Source organism: Bombyx mandarina, chromosome A1 (assembly GCF_030267445.1).
Source record: "Bombyx mandarina strain Sakado chromosome A1, ASM3026744v2".
In the NCBI taxonomy this organism is placed as follows: domain Eukaryota; kingdom Metazoa; phylum Arthropoda; class Insecta; order Lepidoptera; family Bombycidae; genus Bombyx; species Bombyx mandarina.
This window is the reverse complement of record NC_143234.1, coordinates 19,777,873-19,791,323: the sequence shown is the minus strand read 5'-3', so window position 1 is coordinate 19,791,323 and position 13,451 is coordinate 19,777,873. Positions and strand designations below refer to the sequence as shown.

At 36.6% G+C, this 13,451-nt stretch overlaps 1 protein-coding gene across 3 annotated transcripts in view; it reads left to right on the top strand.

Annotated features, from left to right (window-relative positions):
* The window catches only part of LOC114242722 (uncharacterized), a 101,120-nt gene that overhangs the window by 72,307 nt on the left and 15,362 nt on the right, over positions 1 to 13,451 (top strand). For all 3 annotated transcript variants that reach the window (XM_089739313.1, XM_089739312.1, XM_089739314.1), the window contains one exon: positions 1,683 to 1,804. In XM_089739313.1, the coding sequence (XP_089595439.1) occupies positions 1,683 to 1,804 (122 nt within the window). The remainder of the gene's footprint in view (positions 1 to 1,682; positions 1,805 to 13,451) is intronic.

Here is a 13,451-nt window from a genome sequence, read left to right as displayed (position 1 = left end):
TCTACAACGTAAATGCGCCACCCACCTTGAGATATAAGTTCTAAGGTCTCAGTATAGTTACAACGGCTACCCCACCCTTCAAACCGAAACGCATTACTGCTTCACGGCAGAAATAGGCAGGGCGGTGGTACCTACCCGTGCGGACTCACAATAGGTCCTACCACCAGTGATTACGCAAATTATAATTTTGCGGGTTTCATTTTTATTACACGATGTTATTCCTTCACCGTGGAAGTCAATCGTGAACATTTGTTAAGTACGTATTTCATTCGAAAAATTGGTACCCGCCTGCGAGATTCGAACACCGGTGCATCGCAACAACGAATGCACCGAACGTCTTATCCTTTAGGCCACGACGACTTCATAATGCGTTTCGGTTTAAAGGGTGGGGCAGCTGTTGTAACTATACTTGAGACCTTAGAACTTATATCTCATAGGTAGGTGGCGCATTTACGTTGTAGATGTCTATGGGCTCCAGTAACCACAACAGCAGGTGGACTGTGAGCTCGTCCACCCATCTAAGCAATAAAAAAAAAACTTTTCAAGAGACCAACTAAAGAGACGCTACAGAAATATTACTATTAAAATAAAATAAAAAACAGAGAGAATCACGAATTAATGTTAATGCCAAATAAAGGCACAATATTCCATGTGGGTATCTTAAATTAAAATCTAATTTAAATAAGACTATTCTGTGTAATTTTTGATATTGTTTCTCCTACCTGTGGGTTTGTTTCCTCTACCTATTCGTTAGTACTCTAAGAGGGTACTACAGCTACGCCCATACGGGTAAGTGAGCTCACGGGCTCAACCTGCGACAATTTGCTAATACTAGCCCCAGTAAGAGCAGTCCTTCGCGGAATCTACTACCGGATCGGAATCGCGATCTACTGAGAAAATCCGGCGAGAAACTCATTTTTTTTATTGCTCTGTAGGGAGACGAGCATACGGCCCATCTAATGGTGAGGTGTTACCGTCGCCCATGGACTTCAGCAATGCCAGGGGCAGAGCCAAGCTGCTGCCTACCGTTAAATACTCTCCACAAGCCTCGTTTGTAGAAGGGTATGTCATAGCGCTCAGGTAGCATCGTGGAGGGGAGCTCATTGCAAAACCGGATGGTACACAGATCTCTGGAAACGCACTCATTCCCGATCCTGCGGATAGAATGGAAAGCAGTTGACGGCGCCCCAAACACGTCATTTCGGATCCTCCCGATCCACTAACGGTGCTTTTAGGTACCTCAAGCACCGGTCATCGTTCTCGTCGAACCCGTCGCTTGCGACGAAGGGCTCGACGAGTAAATTAACCCTCAGACACAGCCCACTGAGTTTCTCGCCGGATCTTCTCAGTGGGTCACGTTCCGATCCGGTGGTAGATTCTGCAAAGCACGGCTCTTGCTAGGGTTCGTGTTAGCAACGTCATCAGGCTTGAGCCCCGTGAGCTCACCTACTAGTTAAGGTTACACTGAAATAGCCTATCAAGGCCCTCAGATAGGTAGGTAAAAAAAAAAGAAAAAGGAAACGCACTGTGGATGAACGCAGTGGCTCCTGGTAGTATTATTAACTCCGGGTAGTAACGAGATGTATTATTATTTGTGTCAGTCATCGAATCTGTCAAGTTAGTCATGATGTGCGCCATTTAATTCATATTCGGAATTTGATAGAAAATATTTTTTCGTACAGGTATTGAGCGAGAGAATCGCAGAGATAAGATCGACAGACGCAGTGCGGGCTGTCATTGTTATGCAGTTGAGAGACTCGGTAGGACTGCAGAACATAGTGCAGCGACAGGATTCCATAACCAGGTAAATGACAAACTACCAACCCTAACATTAGGGTTGTCAATCTATTGATACCAAATAAAAGTTTTTAATTTGCGGGGTATATGCGGCGAATATAGTAAATAGGAATGGTAATTTACATATGTACGGAATACGTTCGTAGGTGACAAAATAAAAAACATACTTTAGGCTTAGTTGTAATAAGGCTTATTTTACTTTGTTATTACTTCATTTGTTGACGCGATTACAAAGAATATTCGGTTGGATATCTACATATTGGAATTATTTTTAACAATGTGTACGTACCGGTGTGCCGATTAGATCCGCGATTAAAGAAACCTTTAGAAGCGAATACTCGTATAGCGATCGGGTCGCATTTTCTTAATCCGCTAATGAAGGAAGCGCGAATAGTATTTGTGATTTAATGCGATTCCAATTAATGTCCATCAAATAAATACTTTTTCTAATTAATTTCGTAAACTGCGGTTTGTTGATTGAATTTACAACTTCCGTTTTGGACAGACCGGAAATTACATTAATGTCATCGTAAAATATTATATTAAATTGGGTTGGGTTAGAAAGTATTCGGAGAGATAAATGTATACACACACATCATCTTCCAGAAGTTATTCTAGTTCTGAATTAGAATGTTTTCCACAACCAGGCATTTGAAAATTTAGATAAGTAATTTATTTATTTTTTATTTATTGCATAGGTGGTTGGGCGAGCTCACAGCCCATCAGGTGTTAATTGGTTACCGAAGCCCATAGACATTTACAATTTAAATGCCGCCACCCATTTGAAGATATGAGTTCTAAGGTCTCAGTATAGTTACAACGGCTGCCCCACCCTTCAAACCTAGACGCATTACTGCATCACGGCAGAAATAGGCAGGGTGGTGGTACCTACCCGCGCGGACTCACAACAGGTCCTATCAGATAGAAAATTGTTTGAACATAACCGTTTATTATTTATTCTATTTATATTTTACAACTAAAATTAAGTTTAATGTTAAGTGGTTAACGTCGCCCGTGGACTTCAACCAAACCTGGAATAGCTGTTGCAAATGTCGTAGCATTTCACACGCACCTAATAGATATTTATTTTGCTTAGTCAACTGAACAATTTCAATTATTTTAATCCCAAGCTTTCAATGTCACCGGACAATTTATAAGCTACTAAAGGCCCGCTCCGGCTCCGCTCGGGTTTTTAACAAAAATTTCAACGATATTTGATGTGGTTTTATTTGCTTAACTAAAAGAACACTTATTGTGGCATAACTATAATAGTTAGACATATACTGTCGCGACACTTTTTGTAAATAACGAAATCGTATTAAATTGTTTTATTCTATCATCAATAGTTTTCGCAGGGCACGCGATGTAAAGAATATTTTAGGTAATTTTTTTACACTTTGGGTTCCATTATTGGATTTTTAGTAAGGATCCCTAATTTTTTTCAAAAAAGATTATAGCCTATGTCACTCGGGAATAGTGTAGCTTCCAAACAGTGAAAAAACTTTTCAAATCAGTTCAGTAGTTTCGGAGCCTGTTCAATACAAACAAACAAACAAATCTTTCCTCTTTATAATATTAGTATAGAAGTATAGATTCACAAGAGAATTCAGGGGGGAAAAAAACCGGCAATAATGTAACCGATCAGATAAACAAGAACATTTCCGCAAATTTGCGGTGACACAACTTCGCCCACGCCGCGGTACTGTATCGGTTCATTTGTGACATAACAAGATGGCGTATACGAACGCTTTGGCAGATTCTAAACATTAAAAATCAAAATGAAAAAAATAATAGTTTAAAAAAACTAACAAAATACGCTTTTATAGAAAATCCAACTAAAAAATAGAAAATATGCTTTTCAGGATATCATCAAAATAGCCTTTCTACTCATATCTGTTCATAAAATATTTATAACTGCTGATACCATGCACCCCACGCTTTTTTTTTTTTTTTTAAATCATTTTTTCTTACACTATTTTTAATACAAATTTATTAAAATTTATTTTCAATTTTTAAGTTGGATTTTCTATAAAGGCGTATTTTTTTTTTCAAACCAATTGTCATCTGTCCTTAATAACTATACCAAATTTTGTTTACTATATCGTATACTATACGTTTTGAAGGGGGTCAAAATCATGTTCAAAGATTCCGTTACAAACATACATACTAACATACATACGTCTGAAGCTAATAAAACCGTATCAAAAAAAACATAATTCAAGTTCTATAAAAATTGACTATTGTTTACGGGACAGCGGAATTAATGGTGCTTGATTTAATTGGGGGAGCTTTGTAAATTTGCTGGGCGAGTCTCCAAGAGCACTTGATAGGGCGGGGCGACAGCCGATATTGGAACGTGCCGTAAATTATGACAGCTTCACCACAGCTGAACCACAAGCGCTTCAAGAACCCCTACAAATTTTGTTCTAAAAAAAACATGTCGGCATCTTGCGAAATGTAATTTTGATATTTCATTTCTACGTTCAAAATGTCTTAAAAGATACCGAGTACCAACATTTGGGACATAATTTTAAGTGTGTTTCGTTGCAGCTAATGTTTTAAAATATTAAAAGTTAGATTATAGTGTTGATACTCATAAGTTTTTCTTTAATGTCGCCGTACCAGAGGATCGGAGACTTCGCTGTCAGTTGAAAATATATAAAAAAGAAAAGCTTGATATCCGTAGGTAAACCCCAAATTGAGGTCTTGATGAGCTGTCCCTGCGATTTTTGTGTCCAACAAAATAGTTTAATTTATTGTATAAAAGCGATCATTTAAAAAAAAGCTTAATTATTTACAATACAAAATAATTTTTTTTTTTCTAAATTTCAAATACTATTATTTCGATGTGAGCACTAGATTAATCCGTGAATTCGTTATTTTCAATGAAGCCCACGAGCTATTGAAACAAGAAAATACTATTTACGAAACATAACATTTATGGCGTCAGCTCCTACGGGTGGATACCACCATCTTGTCTGTTTCTGCCGTAAAGCAGTAATGCGTTTCGGTTTGAAGGATGTGGCAACCGTTGTACTATAAAACTGAGACTTAGAACTAAAGCCTCAAGGTGGGTGGCGACATGGTCCACCCATCAAGTGTGGGGATATATGACAACTAAGAAGATCTTCCACCGAGCGACTGATATTGCTTTGTTGTTGTTCGGAACTGGTATATATGCACGCTTATCTTGAAAATGTCGTAAGCGAGATTCAGGCATCTGTCAATTATCTTGTATTATATGATGGCTACCCGCCACATAGGCAATAAGATAACACCATCCAATTTTTCTCTGGTTTCAAAAGTCTAGCAGGCCTATACAATTGAAACAAAGACTTTAAGTCTTAAGATGAACAGCCACGTTCACGTTATGTCTATTCCACGTGCTCCACGTGGTCAGCTCGTGGACCGTGACCTTTGTCTATGCGATGTTACGTCGCAGAGTATACAAGATATTAGAAAATAAAGTTAATTATATTAATCGTAAGACGTAACGTAGACCTTCGCAATAAATCACAAGTTCATCTTGCGTAATTGTACCTCAAAGTTGAATGGGTTCCAATTTGAAGATGTCCACGGTTAATACAATACGACGCGACTCCACTCAACACTTACACTTGGTCGTATGCTGGTTCCTCGCGTTCCTAACTGGGGCAATGATAATAGCAAAATGATATTGTATAAAAAAAAGTTTTTTGATTCAACAGTTCTGTTCTTTTTTTGTTCTTGTAACATTAGCACTCACGAGGTCAATGGTTTATTTGTTTTTTTTTCATTGCCTTATTTATGACTTTGACTTCTACATGTGAATTCGTGTGGGTAGATGTGGATTTATTTAGATTTTATTGGCCAAGAAGTTACTCATTAAATTGTTTACGTTAGTTTCACTGTCATCTTCTCGATTGTATGAGGCGAATTGATATCGGGAGTAAATTAGGGAAAAAAACTAATTTATTTGTGTATTCAAAATAACACTTTTTTCACTTTGTGATTCGTGAAGTAACGCAATGATTTAGTACTGTAGTCATGCGTTACACTTCGTACATAATTTAATTAAAATTCTATTTAGATTCCGTTATCACATCACAAATAATTATAGAAAGCCATCTCTTTCTAACACATCTAATTAAGATTAAAAATCACGTTAGCCGATATTAATTAGTTTACGGTTTTCATTCGCAGAAATGTTTTTAATAAACACGGGTTACAAATTAATCAATTACGAACAACGGACAACGGAAAATCACCGTGGCGCTAATCCAAATCGATTTTTCAAACATTGAACCGCTCGGCAAATAAACTGCGTCAACATTGGTCTTTCGGTTTGCAGTTTGGTAATAAATTGACTTGTGTGTGCGGAAGACGCCGCGATCATGCGTTGTCGGAATGAAATTGTTTACGTCACGAAACCCACGCTCATTCTAGGCTGGTACACAGTATATTAATAATCAAATCGTTAGAAACACGATGATAAAAAAAAAAAACAAAAAAATATTGAACGATCCGAATCGACGCATGTGACATATAAACTCCTTAGTTAGGTATGAACTTTTTAAATGATAGTGTTTATGATGTATACTAGCGCTGGAATAGCACACACTCTCTTCTTAGCTATTAATCTTATATGGTGGTGGGGTCAGCTTTCCTTATTCACCTCGTCCATTTCGCCATCATTGAATTTCTTGTGGTTCTTCAGCACAACATCTTTCCACATTGTCTTGGGCCTACCTCTAAGTCGACGACGTCACGACCGCATACTAATTTTGTTAAATTTTCTGAAGTTTTAGATAGCTTTAAAAACTTATCCTCGTATCGTAGTCGTTCACACGAGTTTAACTCGACTCGACTCAACCTCCAACGCGCGTTTTGGTATGATTGATCGTAAAAATAAACCTCCACTCAAACGTCCCTCGAAAAAATTCCTCACCGGAGTGAAGTAAATGAACTGTCAAGTCAAGGTACAATTATACGAAAATCTGTCTATATTTATTGCGTACTAGCTGACCCGGCAGACTTCGTACTGCCTCAATCGATAAATAAAAGACCTAAGCTTTTGTATAAAATAAACTTAACACAAACAAAAGGAATCCGTCCGACGGGGGGCACATCAAAGGAAAAACAAAATTGTTATTTTTATTTAATTACGAGCATTTTAATATATATCTACCTTTTAAACCTTCTCTGGACTTCCACAAATAATTTAAGACCAAAATTAGCCAAATCGGTCCAGCCGTTCTCAAGTTATAGCGAGACTAACGAACAGCAATTCATTTTTATATATCGACGCTTGAAAGGCAAAAGTGACTAAGCGACAATGCGTGAACTTTACAGTAGACTAATTTAAAGTTGAAATACCTGAAAACAAAATTTATTTTAACGAATCTAGCCGTAGTAGAATCTAGCTAGTAGCTGTAGGATTGAAATGATTTTAATAGACCTAGAAATACAGTCAAACCTGGATAAGCGAGAACTGGATAAGTGAGAAAACTCTATAAGTGAGAGTAATAGCCAGGACCCGTCATTTTAAGCTCCCAAAACCTCTATTAGCGAGAAACAGAAACCTGTGTTAGAGAGAGTCATTTTTCCCTCATGGACCTCCGTAAGTGAGACTGCTACTTATCTATACCTCTATAAGCGAGAGTCGAGCTTTATTTATTTATATTATTTAGGAAGAACAAAGGATAAAAAAAATTACCAATTTAACATCTGCTATTTTATGACTCATTCTTAACTTTCGTGGAACTTCCTACCATTGTTTTTGTATTTTTTTCTCGTCAATATTGAACCTATTCTATTTCGTGGAACTAAATAACATTGTTATTTTATCGCATTCTTTTCGACTGGACACGTGTGCCTGTGTACCGTCCTGTTTGTCGGCCTTACTCAGTTTATCGTTAATCAATTGCGAAGGAAAGTTCTGTTCTGCATCATGTCAAAACGGAAAATTAAAGTACTGTCATTAAGTGATAAACTTAAAATAGTGAATGCGTTTGAATCCGGAAAATCGCGAAATGAAATTCAGAGGGAGCATTAGCGAGAAACTCGGGTTAGTGAGAAACCTCTATAAGCGAGAATGAGATTGTGCTCCCTTGAACTCTCGCTTATCCAGGTTTGACTGTATACTTTTTTGGCGCATTGAATATGGTAATTGGCTATCATTTATGTACAAAGCAGTTATTGTCGCTTAGTCACGTTTGCATTTCAAGCGTCGATATATAGATAGATTTAGACTACAACATCGGGTCGTGTAGTCCAACGAATATTTTCATGTTAGCTCTCTGATGTTATGAACGAATTCAAAATATTATTTAAGGAGCGTTGTAGTAATTACGTAACGCTTGATACACGCCGATCCGTCTATTAATTTTAAAGACGGCAATCTGTATTTTTTTGTTCGCAATGAATGTTACTTGCTGCCTAGTTGCCATAAGCTTTAATACGTATATTTTATTCATGCTTGCGCACTTTGCGATAGGATATCATAGCGATGCATTTACCTGGGTATTGTTTATACCTCTCGGCAATCATGCTCGATTACAAAAGAATGCCTTTGGATAGCCGAACCGAATATGTAATACGTCTATTTATTTTTGTTATAATGCCGATTCATTTTTTTAATGGCTTTTGGTGGACGAGCTCACGGCCCACCTGTTGTTAAGTAGTTACCGGAGCCCATAGACATCTGCAACATAAATGCCTCCACCGCTCTTGAGACATGAGTTGTAAGGTCTCACTTTTAATAGTACATCGTCTGCCCCGCCCTTCGAGCCGAAACGCATTACTGCTTCACGGCAGAAATAGGTAGGGTGGTGGTACTTACCCGTGCGGACTTACAAGGCTTCCTACCACCAGTTAAATACATCGCAAGTTATACTGATATTGACGGGTGCGGTAATAGACGATCAAGTTTGTTAATTTTCATGTACCGTCCAAATATTATAATCGAAGCTATATAACAGTTTATCTAAGAACTTAAAAAAAAAACACTAAAAGACAAATAGTTTTTATAATTAATAAATATAAAGACAGAGGCTTTGATTTTCTGTACGAGTTAAAATATTTAACATCCGAATTATTACTAAATGGAAATTCTTTAGGGCTGAGCCTTAGAATTGAGAAACGTCGTTTTAGAACTATAATTTAAAAAAAAAGATCGAGAATAGACTCGGCGGAGACTCGGATCCGGGTCAGTGCATTGCGTGTGCCCTCTAAATAACATAATATGGGTCACAGTACTCACAGCACTGCGGGCCGCCACGCCTGCAAGATGTACTGAAGAACAGTATGCTGACATTTATCAGAGTTTAATCATTCGAACAAAAAAAATGTTGTTATCATTATATCATTATTAAAACATTATAACTAATAAAGCAACTTTAGTGAAATTAAGCGATGCGAACTTGCCATCGGAAGTCTTTGTTCTGATACAGTTTTTTTTTCATTAATATTATTTTAACAAACTAATTTGTCAGGGTCATTGTAAGTCTTGTTTTAATACAGATTTTTTTTCTTCATTAATATTCTTTTAACAAACTGATTTGTCAGTGATGTTATAGTTATAGCGAATCTTTAAAATAACGCCTGCGACATAAAATGATCTAGAAGTTATTGTCAGTCAGAAGTATGATAAGTAAGCCGAGTTATCGTAGACATAATATAAACCTTCAAAAGATACTTTATAATCATATCCATTCATTATTTGTGTAAAATTTCACGAAAAGAATATACATATATATCCTTTCCCCATATTATTTATAATATATTATGTCTATTAACTGAGAAAGTTTAAATGGTTCTATGAAATATACTCTTTTACAATAATTAAAGTTGTGGTACTGTTTTTAGTTAACCGTGTAATAACAAATTATCTGAACTAGAAAAATAGAGCGGTTGCTAGGGGCGCCCGGCATCACGAAACGATTCCAACAAATTGCCTGGCAAATAAACCTACATAATATACGATACTGTATTACGTTTGTCGATACCAATTAATATTATATGGCTTGGGTGCGGGGAAACTAGAGAATAGTGTTGTTGTTATAAGGGCAAGTACCGCTAAGACAAGCAAAAAGTTAAATAAAAATGACATTTGAAGTTTACAATACTTTTAGGCGCCATATTGAGAGTTAATATGACCAAAATGAAATCAAACTGAGTCATATGTTTTCTATTTTAGTCAATGAAGTTAATTTAGTCAATTTCAATCACGGAAAAGTTCAGCCACCTCATTCGGGCTTTGACTCGAGACTGGAGAATGGCTTTCGTAGACGCTTTTGTGTTTTTAAAAAAACATTCGACTCAATAAAACAAATGTTTAAAAGAAAAGAATTCGATTTCGGGATGTGCAATTTGGTGAGTGCGTGGTAATTTGGGTAACAATATATTTTTAACCATACATGCGATGCTCTAAGAAACTTCGGACACCACGGGCCCGCCACCTTTTGAACATCGATGAAATTATGAAAAATAAAAATCTTACGTTACGGACGTTTTTTCCCGGTTAGGGTACCCCTCCGCATCATCCCATAAGGAACTTCGTTCCAAAAACTAACTACTGCAATATGTTACAAATGAACCGGCTAAACCATGTTAGAACGCACACCATATGGACAGATTAAAATTAATTAATTAATTAAAGACTACTTCCGAAATCATAGTGGTGTTTGACAAAAAGTTGAAAAGCTTTACAACTAAGGGCGTATCGCGAGACTTATCTATGGCACTGGGATGAATCGTCCAATATTTTCCGATATTTTTTGTGTATTTTGCGTAAGTGTGCACCAAACGCTAATTTCTGACATGAAGCATTCATTTTGGTCTGGAGGGCGGAACAGCCATTATATAATCAAATTTCGACCTCAAATTGCGGGGCAACCGGCAACCACCTGTTTAGTATACAATAAACTTCATGACTCTACACAAAAATAATTTCTTTTAAACGCTTTTATCTCCTAAGTCCGCTTTAAGGCCCTAATAATAAAATCTTGCATAATTTTTCTCAACGATTTATAGCATCCTAAAAGATTCATAACACTTGGGATATTACGCAGCGGCTTATAAATCAGTTAAATGACACGATTCCTAGAAGATATGGGTTTAGCTCAGATATTTCATGAACTAGTTCACGGCTGTAAAACAATGTGTATCACTTGACATAGTGTCTGTGTGCCAAGTTGACGAAAACAGCGGTGGTCTTATCTGAATCACCGTTTTTTTATGACTTATTTTTCTTGTTATTCAAAGGGAAGTCGCTCGATTAAGCAACGGAATGAATCTAATGGTTTTGATGTTAATTTTATTATGTAAAATGTGATATTAATAGTAAACTATTTATGCAAGCGTCGGTCACCGTCCTCATGGAACTAACTCATAGACATACTCCACTAAGTCTCTTGCCGGATCTTCTCAGTGGATCGCGATTCCGATTCGGTGGTTTCCGTGAAGTACAGAAACACAGTAGCAAGAGTACTTGCTAGGGCTAGTGTTAGCAAATTCTCTCAGGTTGCACCCGTGAGCTCACCTAACGGTCCATACGTAACTGGTATAGCCTCTTAGACTACCAGCGAATAGGTATGGAAACAAAACAACGACAACTCTGGTTCAAACACCACAACTTTATCTCTCAGTTCGTATTTATCAATATCGGTCCTCACTCGGTCCTCAATGGTAGGTTATTTGTTGCTTAATGCAATTAAATCTTTCCTTCACGTCTCAAATTGACCTATGGGACTTGGGCCAGGGTATAGCCGGCTCGTGTAAACAAAATATCGAACAAGATCAACATTAACCAAAGATTTCGATTGCTAAAAAACATTATCCCGCAGATTGTTATGCTCGCAAACTAAAGTAGCGCTATCCAATCTATTTTGGGGCTCGTAAACATTACCGCTTTGTTTGAAACGCGAAATAAAACAACGGAAAAAAAACACGTTTTTACAATTACCGTTCTAGAGCTATGAGAATGTATAGTGAATTTTTGTTATCTGCAACGCGAGATGAACATTGTTTTTGCCTCTAATAATTTCGGTATCGGCTTACATTTCGAGTGGTGCTCTCACGGATCCAATGTTTGGCAAACATCCAATATTTTTATAGTTTGGACTTTAAATTGTGGATTCCGTACTTAGTGGTAACTTAATATGGAAAGGCTATGGCCTACATTTATAAATTACGTTCAAGAAAGAGATCGAGATTGTAGACGGAAAACATTAAGTCTTCATTTCGTACATAGATCAGATCTTTTAGTTTGATCACGGGATATCATTAGGTTTTTGAAATTCCCGTGAAATATCTGAATAGGAAATAAAGATGGCGCAACTTGAACACAAGAAAAATGGGACGGAAATAATAAATGGTAACAATGTCTCAATGTCTCTAATACGGGCAGTCCAAAATAATTGACTATAGCAAGTGTCTTGGCCTCTTGAGTGTAACTAAATTCTTATCATATAACATGAATCCGCTAATTTAAAGTTATTAGAATATGGATACCACATGCTCCCTGTATATTTCTGATATCCCATGAAGTTCACGCGAATGTATTCAGTTAATATATCAGTCGTCTGAGATCATACGAACTGTTAAAAGTATTTGAAAACCGATGAAGCACAATAATATCAATAGCCACTTATTTCTGAGGTCTGTCAACAACTCTTGTTCTATATTAGGTCATATAGAACGAGGTCAAGGTCAAACAAATTTTATCTTCTAATGCCGTCTCTCAGGTGCCACAAACGGTATTAGGGAAGCGCAGTATTTTTGGAACGAAGTTCCTTACAGGCCGATGTGAGGGGGTACCCTAACCGGGGAAAAAACGTCCGTAACGTAAGATTTCAATTATTTATGTATAGTCTTAGTATGATGGCTATACAGTGTCTAATGTATAGTCTACGTGATGACGGTTATTATTATTATTCACATAAATAGCTGTTTCGTTCTATATTATTATATATTTTTTTATTGTGAATAAAATAAAGATGATAACTTTGTAAAGTATATTAGTTTTTTATTTATTTTTATCAATAAAAAAATCATAATAAAAAAAGTATATCCGAATAATTATTTTCTTTATACCTCGAATAGAACTTAAAATTAATATTTTTATAATAAGGTATTTCGTTCCTATCCACCACACATCTTTTTTTAACGTAATTTAATTATTCATTAGTCACTTCCGTATTATCAGCGAGAGAATCCTTCCATTAGGCTGCGCAAGTCCACACAAAGTTCAAGGTTCGATCTCGTTCTATATTAACCTTAGTGCAGAGAAATCATTCAGGTCACGTTTTTACGTCTGACATACAGGAAACGTGTGTGCGACATCCGTGTGTTAGCAGGGACTTAACACTACCTAGTTTTCTGTTCTATAAAACTGGTTTGTCTATCTTTAATTGTGGTATTATGAACTTGTCGGACTTGGTACTGCTCTGCCTGTATCTACCTTGGAGCAGTTATACGTAATGCTACTTTCAAGTCCTGTTGATCGCTTCAATTAATAATAATAATAAGCCCATTTTATTTCCAAAAACAAAAAAAGAAAAAAAAAAGAAAACACCTTATCAAATAAGAATTACAAAATTAAATTTAAACTTGTGTTATTAGAACCCCATTCGGGTATAGGCCTCCTCCAGCCTACTTCGCTTCAATTAAATACA